The following is an 18,033-nucleotide window of genomic DNA, read 5'->3' as shown; positions in this document are numbered from 1 at the left end:
TAAAGGAATATCTTATTTTATTTATTTATTTTTTCTTAACTAACTTACCACAAGATAAATGCATACATGTAGTCTATCTGATAGGCCTACATGTTGAATATTAACTCACCTTATTAGATGTTCAGTGGTGAGTCGTATATATAGCCAACAAATGCTCACTCACATTGAGGAATCTCAAGATCACTCAGCGTTATACTTTACCTTTAAGTTGAACAGTTTCAGCAGTTTTACTTCCACAATCCACATTTACAGGAAATACTGAAGCAAACGTCATAAAACAATAATACAGATCAAATAATAAAAAGCAGAAGAGGTTTATCCACTGTAATGTTGAGAATCCTTACAGGTTTACAGTTAAATCTTTTAGTGCTGAAAGTAACACTTTTAAAGGGAGGCTACTTGTACTCTACCAGAGAATTCCCATTTTGTACACTACATTTGACAAAGAAAAGGAAATATTGTACCTTTTTACTCCACTACTTTATTTGAGCTATAGTTGCTTTTGCAATATAGGCTATTATAGTATTAACTATTATATTACATTCTAAATGTATGACCAGAAGATGATGCAGTGTGACAGATTAAACTACCCACCAGTATGTAGAAATATTAAACGTTGCTGCTTAAAGCAAAAATAGTAGGCTAATAAAAATAATGTAATAAAAATATAGGTGTATTCTACATAATGAGTACTTTGACTTTTAATAGCCTATTTTAAGCATATTTTACTGATGAAATCTGAAATACAGGACTGTTACTTTAACGTGGCTGCATGTTTTATACATTTTTTATAAATTAGTATCTGCTTTAAATTATATTGACACTTGCTGTATGAGACTTTCTCCTCTGCCTAGTTCATTTAATATCTTACACGTGTTCCCATTGCACAGTCCTGTGGACCTATTTCTGTCCCCCACCCTGTCTCTTTGACAGTCAGAAAAGAAAACTAACATGTCAAACGGGTGGGCCTCCGTACCTTGTTATTAAAGATAATTTTTTACTATAAGTCTTGGAAACCTTGGAGGGCAGTGCACACCCAAGAAGACCCACATGTCAAGGAGGAGAGGCTGAGGAAAAAGCGGTTGCGTAAATAAGCAGCTGTATTTCTGTACCCGGGCACACCCCACAGAGGAGGATGACATAATTACACCAGCACAGGACCGTGTAAACCACTTGAAGGGCAACAGAGGGGGCCACTGCTACTAAATTTGACCAGCGTAGAAGTACAGGGTAGAGAGGTGACTGGGAGGAGCAGGGAAGTTGCTGATAGACCCTTTCCTGAACTCCCTGTTATAGAGGAAACAGATATACAGACGTGTGAACGACTGGGAAGAGAACACAAACACCATACGGCCTTAAACAAAACAAAACACTGTAAACTAAACATCTGACTGAGTGACTGATGAAGGGTTCACTAGAGTCCACAGTCCCGGTCCCTGAAAGGACTCTTCAGCAAAGATTTGAGCCTCTATCTTTCTATTTTACCAGGTCTTTTGACAGTTATAGGCTAAAATGATTACTGATGGTTCAATCTACAATTATAACATAACAGCTGTTTTTCTTTAGCTGTCTCAACATGATCTCAGGTGGGAAGTTGTCTTGTGTTTTGGAAAGGCATGAGTTAAGTGGCTATGGTTGAAAGCTGGAAGCTCTCACTCTAGATACTTTGCCAAACAAACTGAATTTATAGCCTAGCCTGTCTTAAGCCTCGTTTGCATGTTAACAAATTACATGACTTTGATTGTGGATGTTCATGGTCTGAGACTGAGAGTCATTGCTGCTATTAGATCCTCATTCAGTCAGTGTTATAGTCCACGCACCCACTTTCACTTCCCAATTTTTCAACCATAAAGTGACAAAGTTCAAGTTCAAGATGTTTATTGTCATATGCCCAACAAAAGAAAGGCAAGTTTTCCGAATGGAAATGAATGAAATCTTTTCTTTGCGGTTCCACCTCTGATACCGACGCATTAAATACAATAGTATAATACAATAAGTAACAAAAAACACAATATTACAATAAGTACAGTAAGTAAAAAAAATATATAAAAATAAAAGTGTCTGATGTGCAGTGTGCAAATAAACAAAATAAAGATCATTTATTAAACAGTGTCACAAAAATAACCCAACCTCTGCACAGATTTGTTTAATTAGACACATTTATTTGTATTTTCAGGTCCTCACCTGACCGCGGCCTGGAAAATACTCGTTTCTGATTGGCTGGCAACTGTCGAATCTCATGTACAGTTCTAGAACCAAACTGTCGGTGACCATGGTAACGACATTCTTCACAAACTGTCGTCCGGTAAAAATAAACCTCTGACTAAAACTAGCGTCACTTAAACACTGTTGAGTCCCAAACCTCGCCACATTTTACTTTATTTTATCTCTAGGTAAGTAGAATACCGAAGAGAAAATCCCAGTTGTCTTTAATTTGAGAGCTCGCCTCAGCGTCTGTGTGCTAGCACCTGTCAGCCGACATATTTTCGACTATCCCTTCATGTTCATTCAGTTTTAACATCCACGCACCATAAACGTAACGTTAGACATTTGGGGACAGTATCTGTTCATTCCCCCAGCCAGGCTCACACTATTGGCCTGTGGTGTGGAGCCACTCCCCTCACAGACCTCCCCCACCCCCTCACCCCCCATGCTGAAGTGATGCAGCAATCCTTCAGGGAAGGAGGGAGGGCGGCCAAGTCTCCTGCTCCGTTAGCCGAGGAGTCTCTGTAGAGGAGGTCTCTGTAGAGGAGGTTTCTGTAGAGGAGGTTTCTGTAGGAGAAGAACAGCTCCGAGTTCAGGCGTGGGAAGGCGAGCAGGAAGTCGTCTGGCTGGGGGGGGTACGTCGGTGTACATGAGGATCGATAAGCACACTTTGGGTAAACGAGGGGCTCAACATGCACCGAATAACGGGGAAATCTGGAGGGGACAGCTTAATAGAGATGAGCCCGACAGAGTCTGTGAATGGTGAGTAACGCCGCAGCCCTCAAGCTACAGAAACAGATCCGTAGTTTTATAATGTTGGTATGAAGTTAATGAGTTCAGCTTCATTAGTGCAGAGACACCGTCCTACTGGGAAACTGAGGTGGCTATTCCCCAGTCTGTACGGCTTTAAGAAGAACTTTAAAAATAGGATAAAGTTTCCGAGAATTACTACACACACTAAAACTAAACCTTTAATTATTATGCTACAGGGGATATTGTGTGCAAACAGCTTACACAAACATGTTTAACAACAACATAACATTTCTCAGTTGACAACTAATGTAAAACAGCACATATAAAATCACTAAATATCACTGGTACAGTATGCTGGCTACCTTTCTGGGACAACTGGTAAATTGCAGTGTTTATTGTTCCAGTAACAACCTGTAAACCTATACACAGCACATTTTAAAACGAGTTTACAGTTGACCAACTATTTAAAAAAGTATCCACAACGCAAAATTTACCATTTAACTCCACAACCAGCTCACGGTCTGACTTTCTTTTCGTGAAAACAGCAGTGACTCAAAGCTCGCCAGCCTCTGACAGCTGGCCTGTTTAGTGGAAACACTCAGTCACTTGCAGACAGCCACTTTATCCACCAGCACAAACCCCAAATCCCGCTCTGTTTTTGGCTAAATGTGAATTTTATACAAGCGCTTAGACAGCGGTCTGTGTTTTTACCCATTTATGGTGTTGCTGAATGGAGGATGAGTCACCCTGGATGTTCTCCGGCAACCCTTACCTTCACAAATCAATGTAAAAGTGTTGTGTTTCATCAGCGGCACAGAGAGAATCATATTAAAGCAGCTGAGACTGAAGTGATCTCTACAGGGTCATGAACTATAGTTACTGTTACCATGGTGTTCAGTGTTTATGTTGAGATAACAGTGTTTTCCACACATCACACTCACAGCTCATTAAATCACGGTAGTTCTCCAAATCTGGGTTATTTTGGTGCATAGATTGTATACTGGTGACTGGGTGGTGAACTTCAACTGGCTGAATATCTACACTATTTCTTTTGTGTGGCAAAGCGCCGGCAAAAATCATTTTCAGGTTGGAAATAGACTGTCGAAAAGTCTGCTAGTATTTTCATGTGACACATTCAGAGTTTAAATGAACAATAAAAGAAAAAAAGTAGAATCTGAGTGTTTTTAAATGTAATTTAAAGATTAACCTGTCTGCACACAAGTCAAAACATCTGGACTGCTGAAGGTCTCGCAATTTGCTTACAATCTTTCAATCTTCAAACCACACTGGACATACTGTAGGTACAGTTTCCCAAACTATTCGTGGTCGTGGTTTGACCACACAGATTTAGACTAAGTTGGAATTTTGCTTGTTTTTCATCAGTGCTAACCATTCCTGTAAATAGCATTGTCTTGTTATGTGAACTGGCCTGTTGAAGCGGTTGTGTGTGTTGTGTTCACCTCAAACTACCCGACTCTAAACACGATGATACAATCAGACAAACCCAGACATTGTGTTTATGTACACAATTTAGCTGTTTGAAATGAGGCTGCTGGATTTACATTAACACCCTTGCAAGGTGCCAGTAACTCAGTACCACTACAGATACTAAAAAATAGTAATAGTTAGGGATTGTATCACTTTTATGTCAATAAACAGTTGTATTTGTATTTTACTATCAGTACGGCTGAGTTGTAAAATAGGTTTCTTAGTGTAAATGATAGATGTACATGAGGTTTGCTCTACTGAGTGTGTTGTGTTGCTGTGGTAATAAGAGAGACAGAGACAGAAACAGCCTTCTGTGGCATTTCCACAGTGATCAGCTGCTCTCTGTTGAACAAAGCCTCGACTGTGGAGGCTTCTTAGCTAGGTGGGAAACGACTCTTGGCTTAGCGGACTGGATAATGCTGAATACTGTAATACTGCGTCCAACTGTGCACAAATATGCTCAGCTGTTTGGGAGGCATTCTCATATGTTGTGAAAAAAACACATTTTGGAAGCCGTCCACATCCAAGTCGATATCAGAACTGTTTTTTTTAAAGGAAGATGAAACAAAAAGTTGGTTTTATTGTTGGTGGTAAAACACATAAAACATAAAAGTGTGGCTCTGTGTTTTAGCTTTAAGCCCAAATCGGCTGTACTGTAGAGAACTTACTGCTAACAGTCTCTTCCACATCCTCTAATCTCAACAGATACTGGTAACAGATTTTCATACTGTAGACACAGTTCCCTTTCTTTTATTTGTTATATTGTTACCGTGAGACATTATGAAGAGCTTAGTCATTTCAGTAAAGCTTAAGTGAAAAACTGTGATTTAGTCCAAGTAGACAGCAGAGATCTGCACAGACTATTCCAGTCTTGGAGCTTTTATGATAAATATCACTCATTTTAGTTTTGAACCACTAACTTATACTTTGTTCACTTGGTGTGTAATAACGTAGAGACTGAGAAGCTTTACATATTACAAGGTTTGAATGCTTGTTTCAGGTCTGTCTAAGCACATTTTCTATGTCGAGTCCAGACTAAATATAACCTCAGAGAGACCATCAATTAGGACATTTCTATTTAAAAACAAAGACACTAAGGCTGAAACCTTCTGCTTTGTTTTTTTGGCAGTGATGGTGCCAGCAGTACATGATGTTTGTTTTTGCTTTTCTATCTGCCCTGCTATTTGTTTATGTAAATCTTTTTTTCCCAGAATCTACTTGAAGGATTCAATTTCATTTGACAGGCAATGAAGTGCAGGTGAAAGTAGAACTGTATCATGGCTAAAGTCATGTTTCATCTCACAGGCAGCTTTCACTTAAACACACACTGAGGGGCTTCACCAGTCTGCTCGGTCTCATTTCCGGCAGTCACTCCTTTAGTGGTAGAATCGCAGCACAGCAACATGGCTGTGTGTATTCTCTCACAGTGATCCTGTTAAGTCATGCTGTCTGGCCTGTGAGCGCTGCCACAAAATGCTGCACAAATATAGACCATAATATTGGCTGTCAGTCAGTTCTGCTCTGTTAACTCAGGCAGCTGTTCATGTGCCTGAAACTTAACTTTACTGCCACCGATCTGCCTGTCTGAGAGTCTCTGTGCAGTGCTCATTCTGTTGTTAATCTACTGATCCTTATGTTTTGCAGATGATATGAATGGCTACCACCAACATGCGTCGTCCAGCTCAGGGTCCCTCCAGCAGGGACAATCGGCGGTAAATACCAAACTCACCACATTGCTTACATTCACTAATTTACAGCACCTTCATACAGAAATTTCTGTAAACTAACTTTTGCCTTCATTGTGAACAGTTTGAGAGTTTATTTTCATGCAAATCCCAAAAAATAATTTTACTATATATGTTTGTTATTATATGTGTCTCAGAATAGTTTGCATATTCCTGGATGGTTTTCATTTATACCAACTATTTAAATATATGGAAATATGTCCTCCTATAAGTTAATGTTTAGCTTTCCGAGACAGATGCATGAAACCTTTCTGTTTGAAAATATCACATCTTCACTTCCAGCTTACCTACATTGTAACAGGAAGTCCGTGTGTTCAAGTAAAATCCTTTATTTAGATTTCCTTCCTTTTCTCTTTTCAGTTCAGCAGTCAGTGGTTTTCTTGTTGTAAATCACCCAATCATATCAATAGCAAACATGTGGCAAGAGAAGAGAGTTTAGCATGTGGATCTTCTAGTCCACAACTAGTATTCTCAGTTTTGAGATTACATAAATTTTTCCAATCATAATTTTTGTACAACCTGCAAATATCAAGAGAAAGTCAGAGATAATCTTTATTCTTCTGTCTTCTCCCCCTTTCACACTGTACGTAAAGTCTCCTTTAACGCCTGATGTGTGTGTAGAGACCTGTGAGTCTCTCAACACCAGCCTGGCCTCCCTGGTCTCCCTGACCCCCTCTAATCACAGCGACAGTCCACAGCGTGAGGCTCAGACCTCAGAACAAATTAATTCTTTGACTGGGGTAAGACACAGATGCATGTTGCTGTGTCAGTGTCTGCGTGTTTGTGTCATCTCACATCGTCTCCAAACTCAAACCAGTAACTGAGTATGACCTGACTGGGACCATGCCTGACTTATAACTTATAACCTTTAGTGTTTTCAGGATGTTATGAAGTGTTTTTGGACGTAATCTATAATAATGTATAAACATAATGCAAGTGTGGAGTGACATTTTGATCCGTTTCATCATCCTTGTAAGGTTGCTGATACCGTTATAGCTGTATGCTGTTGTACTTGTGTTGTTGGGCTTTCCCTCACTATCCACTCGGTTCCTCCACAGCTGTCGAGAAAGCGGGCGCTTTTCCTGAAGTTTCGTTCTAGGGTATGGCATGGTAAAACAGGCTTGTGATGTGATGCACCTTTATGCATATTCTGCCTGACTACCAGCTTTTATTTGCTTCTTACGGAAAGTCTGTTCAGTGTTGAGTTTCACCACCAGCATTTGATATTTAGAGAATAATGCTTTGACATTGGAGTTGAAATCAATACACATTTCTTGGTAGAGAGCTGATGTTGACTTCTGGAGAGAGCATGTTTTTTTCCTGCAGAGAGTAATGGAAACTGGGTGGCATGAGCTATGTGTTGATGCATCATGAGAGTTCATTAAAAAAGACCTTTTCACTTGCTTTTTTCTCACCTGTGATAATCGTCCGCTTCGCTGAATAGAAAGCAACAGCCTGGTGGTGTGACAGCTTTTAGAAAGTGCACACACATACGTAGCTGTTTTTGTGTGTGCGCATTTATTTGTGTACTTTTAAGTGAATACAGTCTATACTGTAATCATGACCCTGCCCTGTGCTCATGACAGGACTGAACTTTGCTGTGGCTAACCATATAACGTACTGTAGGCTTCTTCTTTTGAATCCTCTGAACTGTGGTCTTTCTTAAACAGCGTGTAATCCATTTTAATGAAAAGTGGGATCATTACCCTTTTTAACAGCAGCCTTTAGGGGAAAAACACCCTGCAATAGGCTTTTCTTGTAACCTGGCTCCCTTCAGCTGAAGGGTACAATTTAGCTGAGTGGAAGATAACATCAAGGAGATTCAGAGGGGAGGCAGCTGCGCATCTATAAATTGCCTCTATCATGAAGGATGAAAACAAAAGATGTTTCAGCTGCATGAAACTTTTCTGTCGTGTTGTCAGTGTAAACTTTTAGAGATGCTCACGAAACCAGTTACAGTTTTCTAGGAATTGGAAATCTGGGAATTGGAGTATTTATTTTTTTCTTTTTAAGCTCTCCAGAAAAACACAATCCTCCCTGTGTTTAGAACATGTTTGAGGATTGCAAGGATTTATTGCAATGAAATAAAGCTATAATCCAAAGATTTAGAAGCAACAATTTACTAAATTTGGCTACAGAACTTTGTTCTTTGCAGAACAGGAAAATACTCTTTAGTTTTAAATTGTTGAAATAATACAGAAAAAAACAGAGAGAGAGAGGAGAACTGCACCGTTGCCGTTAGATTTTGTGGCACTAAGATGCTATGGGATGTTAAAGTGAAGTAAATGAAGGTAGAGAAGAGAGTTGATCTCAGAAGAGTCTACATTATGATACAGTTTAGTAGCTGTGATATATTTAAAATCCAAGAGCTGACAAGACCTGTTTTAGCCCCCAAAAAAAGAAAAGCTTTGGAGGTAATATTTTTTTAAACCCTCCCTGCAACTAGCAGCCTATTTATTACACCATGTTCTACATTTACCCTCCTTAATTAAGATAAAAGACACACATACGTATAAACGCCCAGTAGTTAGGGGTTAGTTGGCAAATGTATAGAACTCTGCGGCCTCTACAGACGCAGGTCCCAGCAGATGCACCGATTCCATACAGCTGATCTATAATTACGGAAAATTAGAGAGTTTCTCCAGCGACGTCTCAGTTAAAGAAAGCACCAACCCTGGCATGGTCAGCATGGTCCGATGTAGTCTGTGAGGCACTGTGGTTAGAACGTATGCATAATTTGGACTGTAAAAAAACTGTAGAAAGGTTGAACACGTCAACACAAAAAAGTAAGTACAGTAGGAACCAGGGTGGCTTACTTACTGTGTTTACTACCTTTTGTAGATTTTGTATAACATGAGGCAATTTACACGCTCTCCACTGATAGACATACACATGGCCATGTCTCCAGATTGTTTAATTGATTAGTTTCAAACAGTCGAGTCAGACTGGAGAGATTATGCTCCATTCATCAGTTTCAGTTTTCTGTGGTTCACACCTATCAACATTATTAAAGCACATTTCTCCATTTAGTCAGTTGGCTTTTCAGTTGCGGTGTTATTGTTTGTTGCTTTTACCCTCCTGATGTCAGTGTTGTGCAGTACCGTGACGTCACCTCTATTTTCTGATGCTGTGCTCTTATTACATTAGCTAGCTCGCTGGCAGCAGCAGCTATCCCCGTGCTGATGTCATCTCTAGGAGTCTGCTGTACGTCTGTCCCTCTGTATCCCTCCTCCTGCCTTTCTCCCTCTCCCTTTTCTGAATGTCTGAGCATGTGAGGGCTTGTCCAGGGGGGTGAGGGGGCTGGATGGAGCTCCCTTTGGCCTGGGGAATCAGTGGAGGGAGAGTGAGAGAAGCAGAGCTTTCGGGGCTGTGCTCCCTTGAGAAAAGCATATCTTCTCTATCAGGCAGCCGGCCTTTCCACTGATGTATGATAACCGTAAAGGGAGTGGGCCATGGAGGTAAAGTGCTCTTATTTCCCTACCCCGAAAGCATTGTGTTAATCATGGCCAAACTCTGGCAGACCTACAGTGCAGTAGCCATAGATGTGGCTTACTTCAGTGTTGTAGTTGTGATGCTAAATGTCTGAGTTCTCTGAATTGTGTGCAGGCCTGTGTAGGTAGCTGCCGTAGTGATGAGTAGCGATGACAGAGGTTCATGGTACGTGGTTATTTTTAGCTTTGTGAACAGCTGAAGCAGCACCAACAGCAAGCAGCCATGCCTTCCAGTCCTCCCTTAAAGCATTCCTGTGTTCATTTCTCTTCAGCCCTGTAGCTGCTGAAGAGGCAGCCACTGAGGGGTTAGCATTTGCTGATACACATGCTTGGAATTTCTTTAGCCACCAGTACAGGTGTTTTCAGACACTGTGGATTCAGGGTTTACAGAAACCAGAGGCAGATAAAGTGTGTATAAAGTGTCCCTGTTGTGTAGAGATTGCTATGGATTTGTAGTCCTCACATATCTTTTGCTCTGACATGTAACCTGAGGTTGTGTTTCATGGGTTGACAGATGACCTGAAATCATAGCATTCACAGGATTCTGGATATATTTCTGTTATACAACAAATATTACTTTAAAAGCTCTTTTTATTTGATAAATCCTACAAGGGGACACTAGCAACATGAAACATCTTAGTCACAGTGGATACCCCCCATTCAGCATGCTGTTTCTGTGTGGAGTGTAAATATGATAATCAGTGTTTTTGTTGTTTTAGACAGACGGTAGAGTGTGATGTGGTGTGGAGGCCTTGTTCTTTGGGTCTTGCTTCTCAGCCACTGACTCATACTGTAGTTTGACTGCCTGGTCTGCTGTGCTGAATGCATCCAAAGACTTGTTGAAGTGATACCATATATGTCTATGTGTGTGTTTAAATGTTGTGACCTCCGTTCTGTCTCCTATAGATTGACAAACAACAACATAGTAAAGACTCTGTGTTCTTCCGCGATGGAGTGCGCAGGATTGATTTTGTCCTGTCCTATGTTGATGATAAAGATGGTGAGAGAAAACAGGTAAGAAAAAACTTCTAGGTACTGTATACACAAGTTCCAGTTACATAGTTCATTCACTAACTAGTTTCTTTATGTTTGTTTTACAGTGTTGTTGTTATATTTCCAACTTAACTAAATATCCTGAAATCCAAAAATATCACACAAAAGAACAGCTGGTGTTATTTCCACCACTTGATTTAAACAGTAAGAACTGTTTCTTACAGGATATCCTCAGTGTTCACAGTGTCTGTCAGTGGCATACCCTAAATACCACAACACTGATAACGTTAGATAAACTGGTATTCTCGGCTTGTATCAGAAATCCTTTCAAAGAATTTTGTTAGAAGGTCGCTTCTAGAGAAAGACTGACAACCCTATTTTCTTAAGTAAATCAACTTTGAAGTATTTACATGCTGTTGCTGGCCACATGTCTTTTGTGGCAAGTCTCTATTTCCGCTGTGGAGCGCTGAAAGACTTTTAGTGTTTGATACCGAGCTGTCTCTCTGTTACCACTCCTCGAGTATGAGGCAGTGTGTTGCTCACATTTTACCCACAGCCTCATTAGGGAGTCAACACTCAGACCTCTGGCCTGGTCAGGAACTCGCTCATTTTTTCCACTGTATGAGGAAAGGCAAACAGGAGGCTGGTTCCTGTGTGTTATCTACATGTGTTGTAAAATGTGACAGTAAATTATAGCTCTAACAAGGACATACATTTTTCATTTCTTTTAGCCTATTTCTGAAAACACTAAACTTTACTGGAAGTGCCACATGTTGAGGCCACATTTTGTATTTCATCTCACATTGATTTAATAAGATTTTGTCAATTGCTGAAACTGTTGAACAATTTACTTCACAAATTTCATTTAGATTTAGCTTGATATGTGTACATTTACAGTTAACAACCTTTTTTTCAGTTTTCAGTATTGTAAACCATATTTGTTCATATGTCTGTACATTTAAAAATCTTAAATATATGCTATAATATGTATAATGATTATAAATGATTTTCTCAAGCTTTTGTGTGTAATGATTTTTCACACACTGTATTTTTTTTGTATGCTAGATTTCACTGTACAATAGTAACAGTGTACATTTAAATCAAACTAATAAATATATGTATTTGTGCTTTGTTTTCTTCTAAAGGAGAGGAGGAAGGTGTATGAGGCCAATCTAGAGAAAGTCGGCCTGGAGCTGGAGATAGAAGATAAATCAGTAAGACCATCCAGTTATTGATTTGATAATGTCTAATGTAAAAGTGAATTAAGTGGCCCACAAAGATGTAATATGTGTACTCACATCATATCACATATCTGTTTTTTTATTAGTTTTTACAAACTCAAAACAATGGTAAATACTGCCATTTATCTTTATACTACATAGTCAACCAATTATCATTTTTTTAATATAAAAATCTATAAAAAAGCACTTTTCAGTAATCTCCTTTTATTACTGAATTGTGTTTTGAGTTTATCAATCTCTAGCCCTGTGCTCATTATATTGTCTCTCACCGTGATTGTCACCAGGAGTCAGAAGATGGAAAGACTTCTTTTGTGAAGATCCACGCTCCATGGGAGGTGTTGGCCACCTACGCAGACGTGCTGAAGATCAAGGTCCCATTCAAGGTCAACGACATCCCTGACAACAGCGAGATGCCCATGAACTGGCTGTCCACCCCTTTTCGTCTGCCAGAGCACATCATGCACCCTGAGCCAGACTTTTTCACAGCTCCCTTCAACAAGAGCAAGTCTGACTTCTTCCTTATCGACAACAAAGACACGTTCTTCCCCCCTTCTACTCGCAACAGGATAGTAAGGACGACCATGACTGTCTTATGTTGTTTGTGACCTTCCATTAAAACATTCCCCTGACATTCAGATCCTGCAGTTCTGTGTGCAGGCCTACTCATGTGGTTAGATTTTAGTTACATTTTTGGAAAGACTAAGCTTCAAATTTAACAGGTTGTGTCTATTTGAAAGAATTGTATGTCCATTATGTTAAAAATTGTCTGTTTTTAACAACAAAAACAAAACACTGTCCTTCCCTTTCTTTCTTTGCCTAGGTCTACTACATCTTGTCCCGCTGTTCATACTTTAGAGATGAATGTGGAGATAAAGACAAGAAGGGAATCAAGAGGTTACTTAACAACAGCACCTACACTGCTGCCTTTCCGCTTCATGATGTGAGCAACTTTTTTACTTTTTTATGATTGGAAAAAGACATAAAGTCATCAATTGAATGTGCACTCAGTGCTTTTCAGCAGTCACATCCTGTTGGAAGCAGTGTTGGGTTGCAAGGATAATTAACGTTTCAATAATATATATGTACTTTGTGTGCATTCAGTCTAGATACTGGAAGAGATCGAGGGACGCTAACTGCGAAAGTGAGAGATTCAGTCTCTATAAACACTGGGCTGGTTTCCTCTCTTTCTTCAAGGAGCAGCCCCTCAATCTTGTACGGTAAGTAGTCACATCTGATGTGTATTTACTCAACATTAATCTGACGGCAGAAGAATTTACAGCAAAAAATATTTTGTGTTTCCCTCCAACAGGAAGTATTATGGGGAGAAGATAGGTATTTATTTTGCGTGGCTGGGTTTCTACACTGAGATGCTGTTGTTTGCGGCAATAGTCGGGACAATTTGTTTCATCTACGGATTCCTCACATACGATGACAACGAGTGGAGGTGATTTCTACCAGATCAGAGTACTGGCCTGTTTTGTTAGTCATTCAGATATCATTGTATAAATAGGTGTTATTTTTAATTACTGTCATTGTTCCTTTTATGAAGAAAAACTGTTCATTTCCCTACAGTAAAGAAATCTGTAGTGAGGCAGTTGGTGGCGCAATTGTCATGTGTCCGCTGTGTGACAAGAAATGTGGTTACTGGAAACTCAACTCAACATGCAACTCCTCATGGGTGAGACATCCTGGCTTTAGGATTGAGTGTTTTTTTTTTTTTTTCATCATGATTCATGTTCTACCCACAATATGTGACATTTAAAGGGTGATTGCAGCTAAATGTCAGCAGATAAGTTTTTAATAATCTCACTATTTCTCAAACATGTTCTTCTTTCAGCAATCACACCTGTTTGACAATGTGGGAACAGTGTTTTTTGCCATATTTATGGGGATATGGGGTGAGTAAACTGTCTGCTTTTTGTGTTTTCTAACCCAGTGCACCACCTAGTGGGAACTATTGTTAGTGATTTAAATCACTGTCACTCATTATGTATTTAAAAAGACATATTCACCAAAATTACAAAAGAAACACATTTTCTCCCTTACTTTCCATCTATTCAGTAGTAATATTAATATGTAATAATAATATATATATAATAATATATAATAATAAGGTGAATGAGGGTCAAATCACACACATTACATTTGGGGGTCATATACTCTGCAGTGACGCTGTTTCTGGAGTTCTGGAAGAGACGGCAGGCTCGTCTTGAGTACGAGTGGGATCTGGTTGACTTTGAGGAGGAGCAACAGCAGCTGCAGCTTCGGCCAGAGTATGAGACCAAGTGCACCAACCGCAAGATGAATCGCATCACTCAGGTGTTTGTGTGCTCATGATATACTAATATACTGGATGACACTGTTTTAATGTGCAGCTTTAGGTCTGTGTAGCTTACTTGAGGATTTACAAGACAGATAAACTGTATTGTAGAGATTACATCATCTATTGTATTTATTCAATACAGGTTCTTCACACTGAGTTGAATTCAGTCATTCATTAGGCCTGTTCCTGGGCAATGGTTTGAAAGTAGACTTTTTCATTAAGAACAATATTACTTAGTAATAAAACTGACTCACTGTGTTTTCAGGGAATCAGGAATACGTAGCTAGGGATAGTGACAGACACAGACTTGTGAAATGAACAGAATTGGGGTGCTGTAATGACCACATCCCACCCGCCTTTAGGAACCGGAGTGGGTTCTTGAAAGGACTGCTACAGATCTAATGGCAAAATTGCTTCTTTGCTGGGTCACCGTGTTACTCTGGGTAAGGGTAGCACTTAAGGTGGAATGCGAAATGGGTGAGGAAGAGGTTTTGGTGTGGTGTAGTTTGTGTGGATAACAGACATTTCTGGAAAGACTCAGAGGCACAAGTTTCCTTCTGTACTGCATTGGTGTTGGTCTGGTGGATCAGGTCTGGTCTTGGGCGAGGTTTTTTCAAAAGACCTCAAGATGAAAGAACTGGACTTGGATTGAAAAGTAAAAAGTACACAAGTAAATAATACACTATGATTGGGCAACCTCGCTCTGCCTCACAGTGGTAGTTAAAGGAACCTGGCCTTTAACGGCTGTCTTTTCAGGATATAACAAAGGATGACTGACTACAATGTCCATGCTTTGCTTGCTTATGATTTAGGAAATGGAGCCATACTTACCTATAACAAGCAAGTGTGCACGCACATGTCTGTCTGGAGCCACCGTCCTGTTCTGGGTGAGCATTGTATCTTTGGTATACTTGATGAATCTAAATTGGTTTCATTTTCTACCTTTGTCTTTGCTGTTATAGTGTTTATCATTGTCACTAATATCATCAGGGCCAATATGCATAAAGCTTCTAAGAAATTGAGCTCTCAAATAATTTTGGAGCTGAGACCCATTCATGAAATTAATCATTTTGGGCCAATGTTTTACGGCTTTATACATACTGGCCCAGATTTATCACTATGGTGTACTCTTGTTTGTAAAAACATCTATCACGTGAATGAGGTAATTGGAAGATGGTACATTTCTTTTCATGGGGCATGTGTGCACACTTCCAGCATGACAGTTACTCCTAACATCTATGTTTGCAATAATTCACCTTGCTTCCCTTAATACGTCTGTGTTTTGGTGTTTGCATTCGCATCATGATGGGTGTGTTGTTTAGAGTTGTTCCGATACCAGGATCAGAAATTCCTCTGGTGACGCCTAAAATGCAGTGTTGGGTATCGGTGAGTACCTGTATCTGTGCACCAATCTGATACTGCGGTATTTATTAGCCCCAAATCAGGACCCTGCTACTTCCCAGCAGTGTCACTTTCACCATATATATACAGTATAGTATTGTATAGTAAGAATGGTATCGGAACATCTCTAGTGTTGTACTTTTGTACTTTTGTCTTGTGACTTGCTGTAGTTGTCTTTCATGTTGTCACTGTTGTCTCTGTCCTGAAGATCTCATTGATCATTGCCTGCATCATTGGGGTGATAGCGTACCGCCTGGCGGTATACGCAGCCTTCGCCAGCATCATGAAGGACAGTCCCACCACCCACCTGCAGGTGGTTGGCCCCTTCATTACACCGCAGCTGGCCACCTCTGTCACCGCCTCCTGCATCAACTTTGTCATCATCATGATCCTCAACCTCATGTATGAGAGAGTGGCTGTTTGGATCACTGACATGGGTGAGGGTCAGAGCGAGAGAGCAAACCCCAGATCATTCAGTATCTGTGTTTCTATATATCCATTATGGATTTCATAATGATCCTTGAAATTCTTGAAGTTTGAACTTTTTTGGTTTGTGTATTTAAAATCTATATTTTATTACTTTTATTTGGCAGAAATTCCCAAGACCCACCTGGAGTATGAGAACAAACTGACGGTGAAGATGTTCCTCTTTCAATTTGTCAACTACTACTCCTCCTGCTTCTACGTGGCTTTCTTTAAGGGCAAGTTTGTCGGCTATCCTGGAGACTATGCTTATATGTTTGGGAGCAAACTGAGGAATGAAGAGGTACCAGATATAACCGCATTACGTTGTATTAGATTAGCACTGGTATTTCAACTTGAGCCTGAATTTGAGTTATTGTTTGTTTCCTTCCGATCCCTCCTCTCTCTAAACCTGTTTACATTCAGTGTGACCCTGGTGGCTGTTTGATTGAGTTGACCACCCAGCTGGTGATAGTGATGACTGGGAAACAGGTGTGGGGCAACATCCAGGAGGCTCTTGTCCCGTGAGTACTCCAACTGAACCAACCATCCAAAGCACAATTCATTAGAGGGGTTAAATTCAGTGTCAATGTTTAGAGTCATCTCTACTGAGATTGACAGGTTGTTGTTTTTTAGCTATTCAGCCTGGAAGTGGATTTAGAAAAGTATTTTTTTTTCTAAGTCATCATGCGTCCACTAACCTCTGCTCGTAAGCCTGTGCAGTATTCAGTAAGATTATGACATTTAAAGAAAGACAGGAAGACATTTTAACGTGTAACAAATACAATTACAAGGATTAGTAACCTGTGCTTTTCCTACTATGACAAATTGAAATGTCTGCTGTGAAAATGCCTGTTTTTAGTGGTTGCATAATCAGTTTCCAGACAAAACAAGCCCAGAAATTAACCTTGACTTTTACACTTAGTTTAGATGGATGGCTTCTATGTTTAGAAATGCAGTCATCTCTTTATTGCCATTGTTTACAGTTCAATACAGCGTCAAATATGGCTGGCAGAGGTTGAATTATGTTGCTTCAAGGCTCTCTATCGCCCCCTTGTGGCCTGCAGGTGGCTGATGAACTGGTGGGGCAGCAGAAAGGCACGAAGCCATCCAGAGAGTCTATACAGCCGCTGGGAGCAGGACCATGACCTGCAGGGCTTTGGACAGCTCGGCCTCTTCTATGAGTACCTGGAAATGGGTAGACATTGAGTACATAGTCCATTACACTTTACACAGACCGGTAGATGCAGTCTCCTCAGAGGTTCTGCAGATGGTGCTGTTTCACTAACCTCTCCTCTCTCTGTGCCCCAGTGATCCAGTTTGGTTTCATCACACTGTTTGTCGCCTCCTTCCCCCTGGCACCCCTGATGGCTCTCATTAACAACATCATCGAGGTTAGAGTGGACGCCTGGAAGCTCACCACTCAGTTCAGACGTCCCGTGGCAGCGAAGGCCCACAGCATCGGAGCCTGGCAGGAAATCCTCAATGGGATGGCCGTACTCTCTGTTGTCACAAATGTCAGTGCTGGACTACATCTGTGTGCTTTGTGCACTCATTATCTACTTAGTATCATTTTTAGTTTTCCTTACACCATTTCTTTCCCTGCTTTCTAGGCGTTCATTGTGGCCTTCACCTCTGATATGATCCCTCGGCTCGTGTACATGTACGCCTACCAGCCGAAGGGTGAGATGAATATGAAAGGATACATAAACAACAGCCTGTCTGTGTTTAATATCTCTGCAATCCCACTGGCCAACAAGCCCGAGGACGGGGAGAACCCTTTCTGGTTCAACAGCTCCATCACTACCTGCAGGTGTGTGTGGTTGTAAGGCCTTGTGTATGAGGGAGAAATAGTGATTTCTGTTTTAATATGTGACTGTAGTGGAGGAAGTACCTGGATCCTTTATTTAAGTAAAAGTAATGTAAAAATG

General features: G+C 40.3%; 1 protein-coding gene across 4 annotated transcripts in view; it reads left to right on the top strand.

Annotated features, from left to right (window-relative positions):
- The first annotated feature begins 2,666 nt into the window (after positions 1-2,666).
- Positions 2,667-18,033, top strand: part of ano5a (anoctamin 5a) — an 18,159-nt gene continuing 2,792 nt past the window's right edge. Inside the window, exons 1-20 of one of the 4 annotated variants that reach the window (XM_035664978.1) lie at positions 2,667-2,967; positions 6,091-6,158; positions 6,785-6,931; positions 7,250-7,291; positions 10,589-10,696; positions 11,821-11,889; positions 12,201-12,485; positions 12,737-12,856; positions 13,018-13,133; positions 13,226-13,360; positions 13,489-13,594; positions 13,754-13,814; positions 14,084-14,235; positions 15,052-15,126; positions 15,849-16,077; positions 16,234-16,406; positions 16,529-16,626; positions 17,170-17,300; positions 17,414-17,619; positions 17,716-17,915. In XM_035664978.1, the coding sequence (XP_035520871.1) occupies positions 2,898-2,967; positions 6,091-6,158; positions 6,785-6,931; positions 7,250-7,291; positions 10,589-10,696; positions 11,821-11,889; positions 12,201-12,485; positions 12,737-12,856; positions 13,018-13,133; positions 13,226-13,360; positions 13,489-13,594; positions 13,754-13,814; positions 14,084-14,235; positions 15,052-15,126; positions 15,849-16,077; positions 16,234-16,406; positions 16,529-16,626; positions 17,170-17,300; positions 17,414-17,619; positions 17,716-17,915 (2,591 nt within the window). In that variant the 5' untranslated portion in view covers positions 2,667-2,897. Of the gene's footprint in view, positions 2,968-6,090; positions 6,159-6,784; positions 6,932-7,249; positions 7,302-10,588; positions 10,697-11,820; positions 11,890-12,200; positions 12,486-12,736; positions 12,857-13,017; positions 13,134-13,225; positions 13,361-13,488; positions 13,595-13,753; positions 13,815-14,083; positions 14,236-14,601; positions 14,683-15,051; positions 15,127-15,848; positions 16,078-16,233; positions 16,407-16,528; positions 16,627-17,169; positions 17,301-17,413; positions 17,620-17,715; positions 17,916-18,033 lie in introns of those variants that run through there. The other 3 variants (XM_035664977.1, XM_035664979.1, XM_035664980.1) reach the window with 3 other exon arrangements.

Source organism: Morone saxatilis, unplaced genomic scaffold, assembly GCF_004916995.1.
Source record: "Morone saxatilis isolate NCDOM2014 unplaced genomic scaffold, NCSU_SB_2.0 Contig2, whole genome shotgun sequence".
Classification (NCBI taxonomy): domain Eukaryota; kingdom Metazoa; phylum Chordata; class Actinopteri; family Moronidae; genus Morone; species Morone saxatilis.
This window is presented reverse-complemented; position numbering and strand designations above follow the sequence as displayed.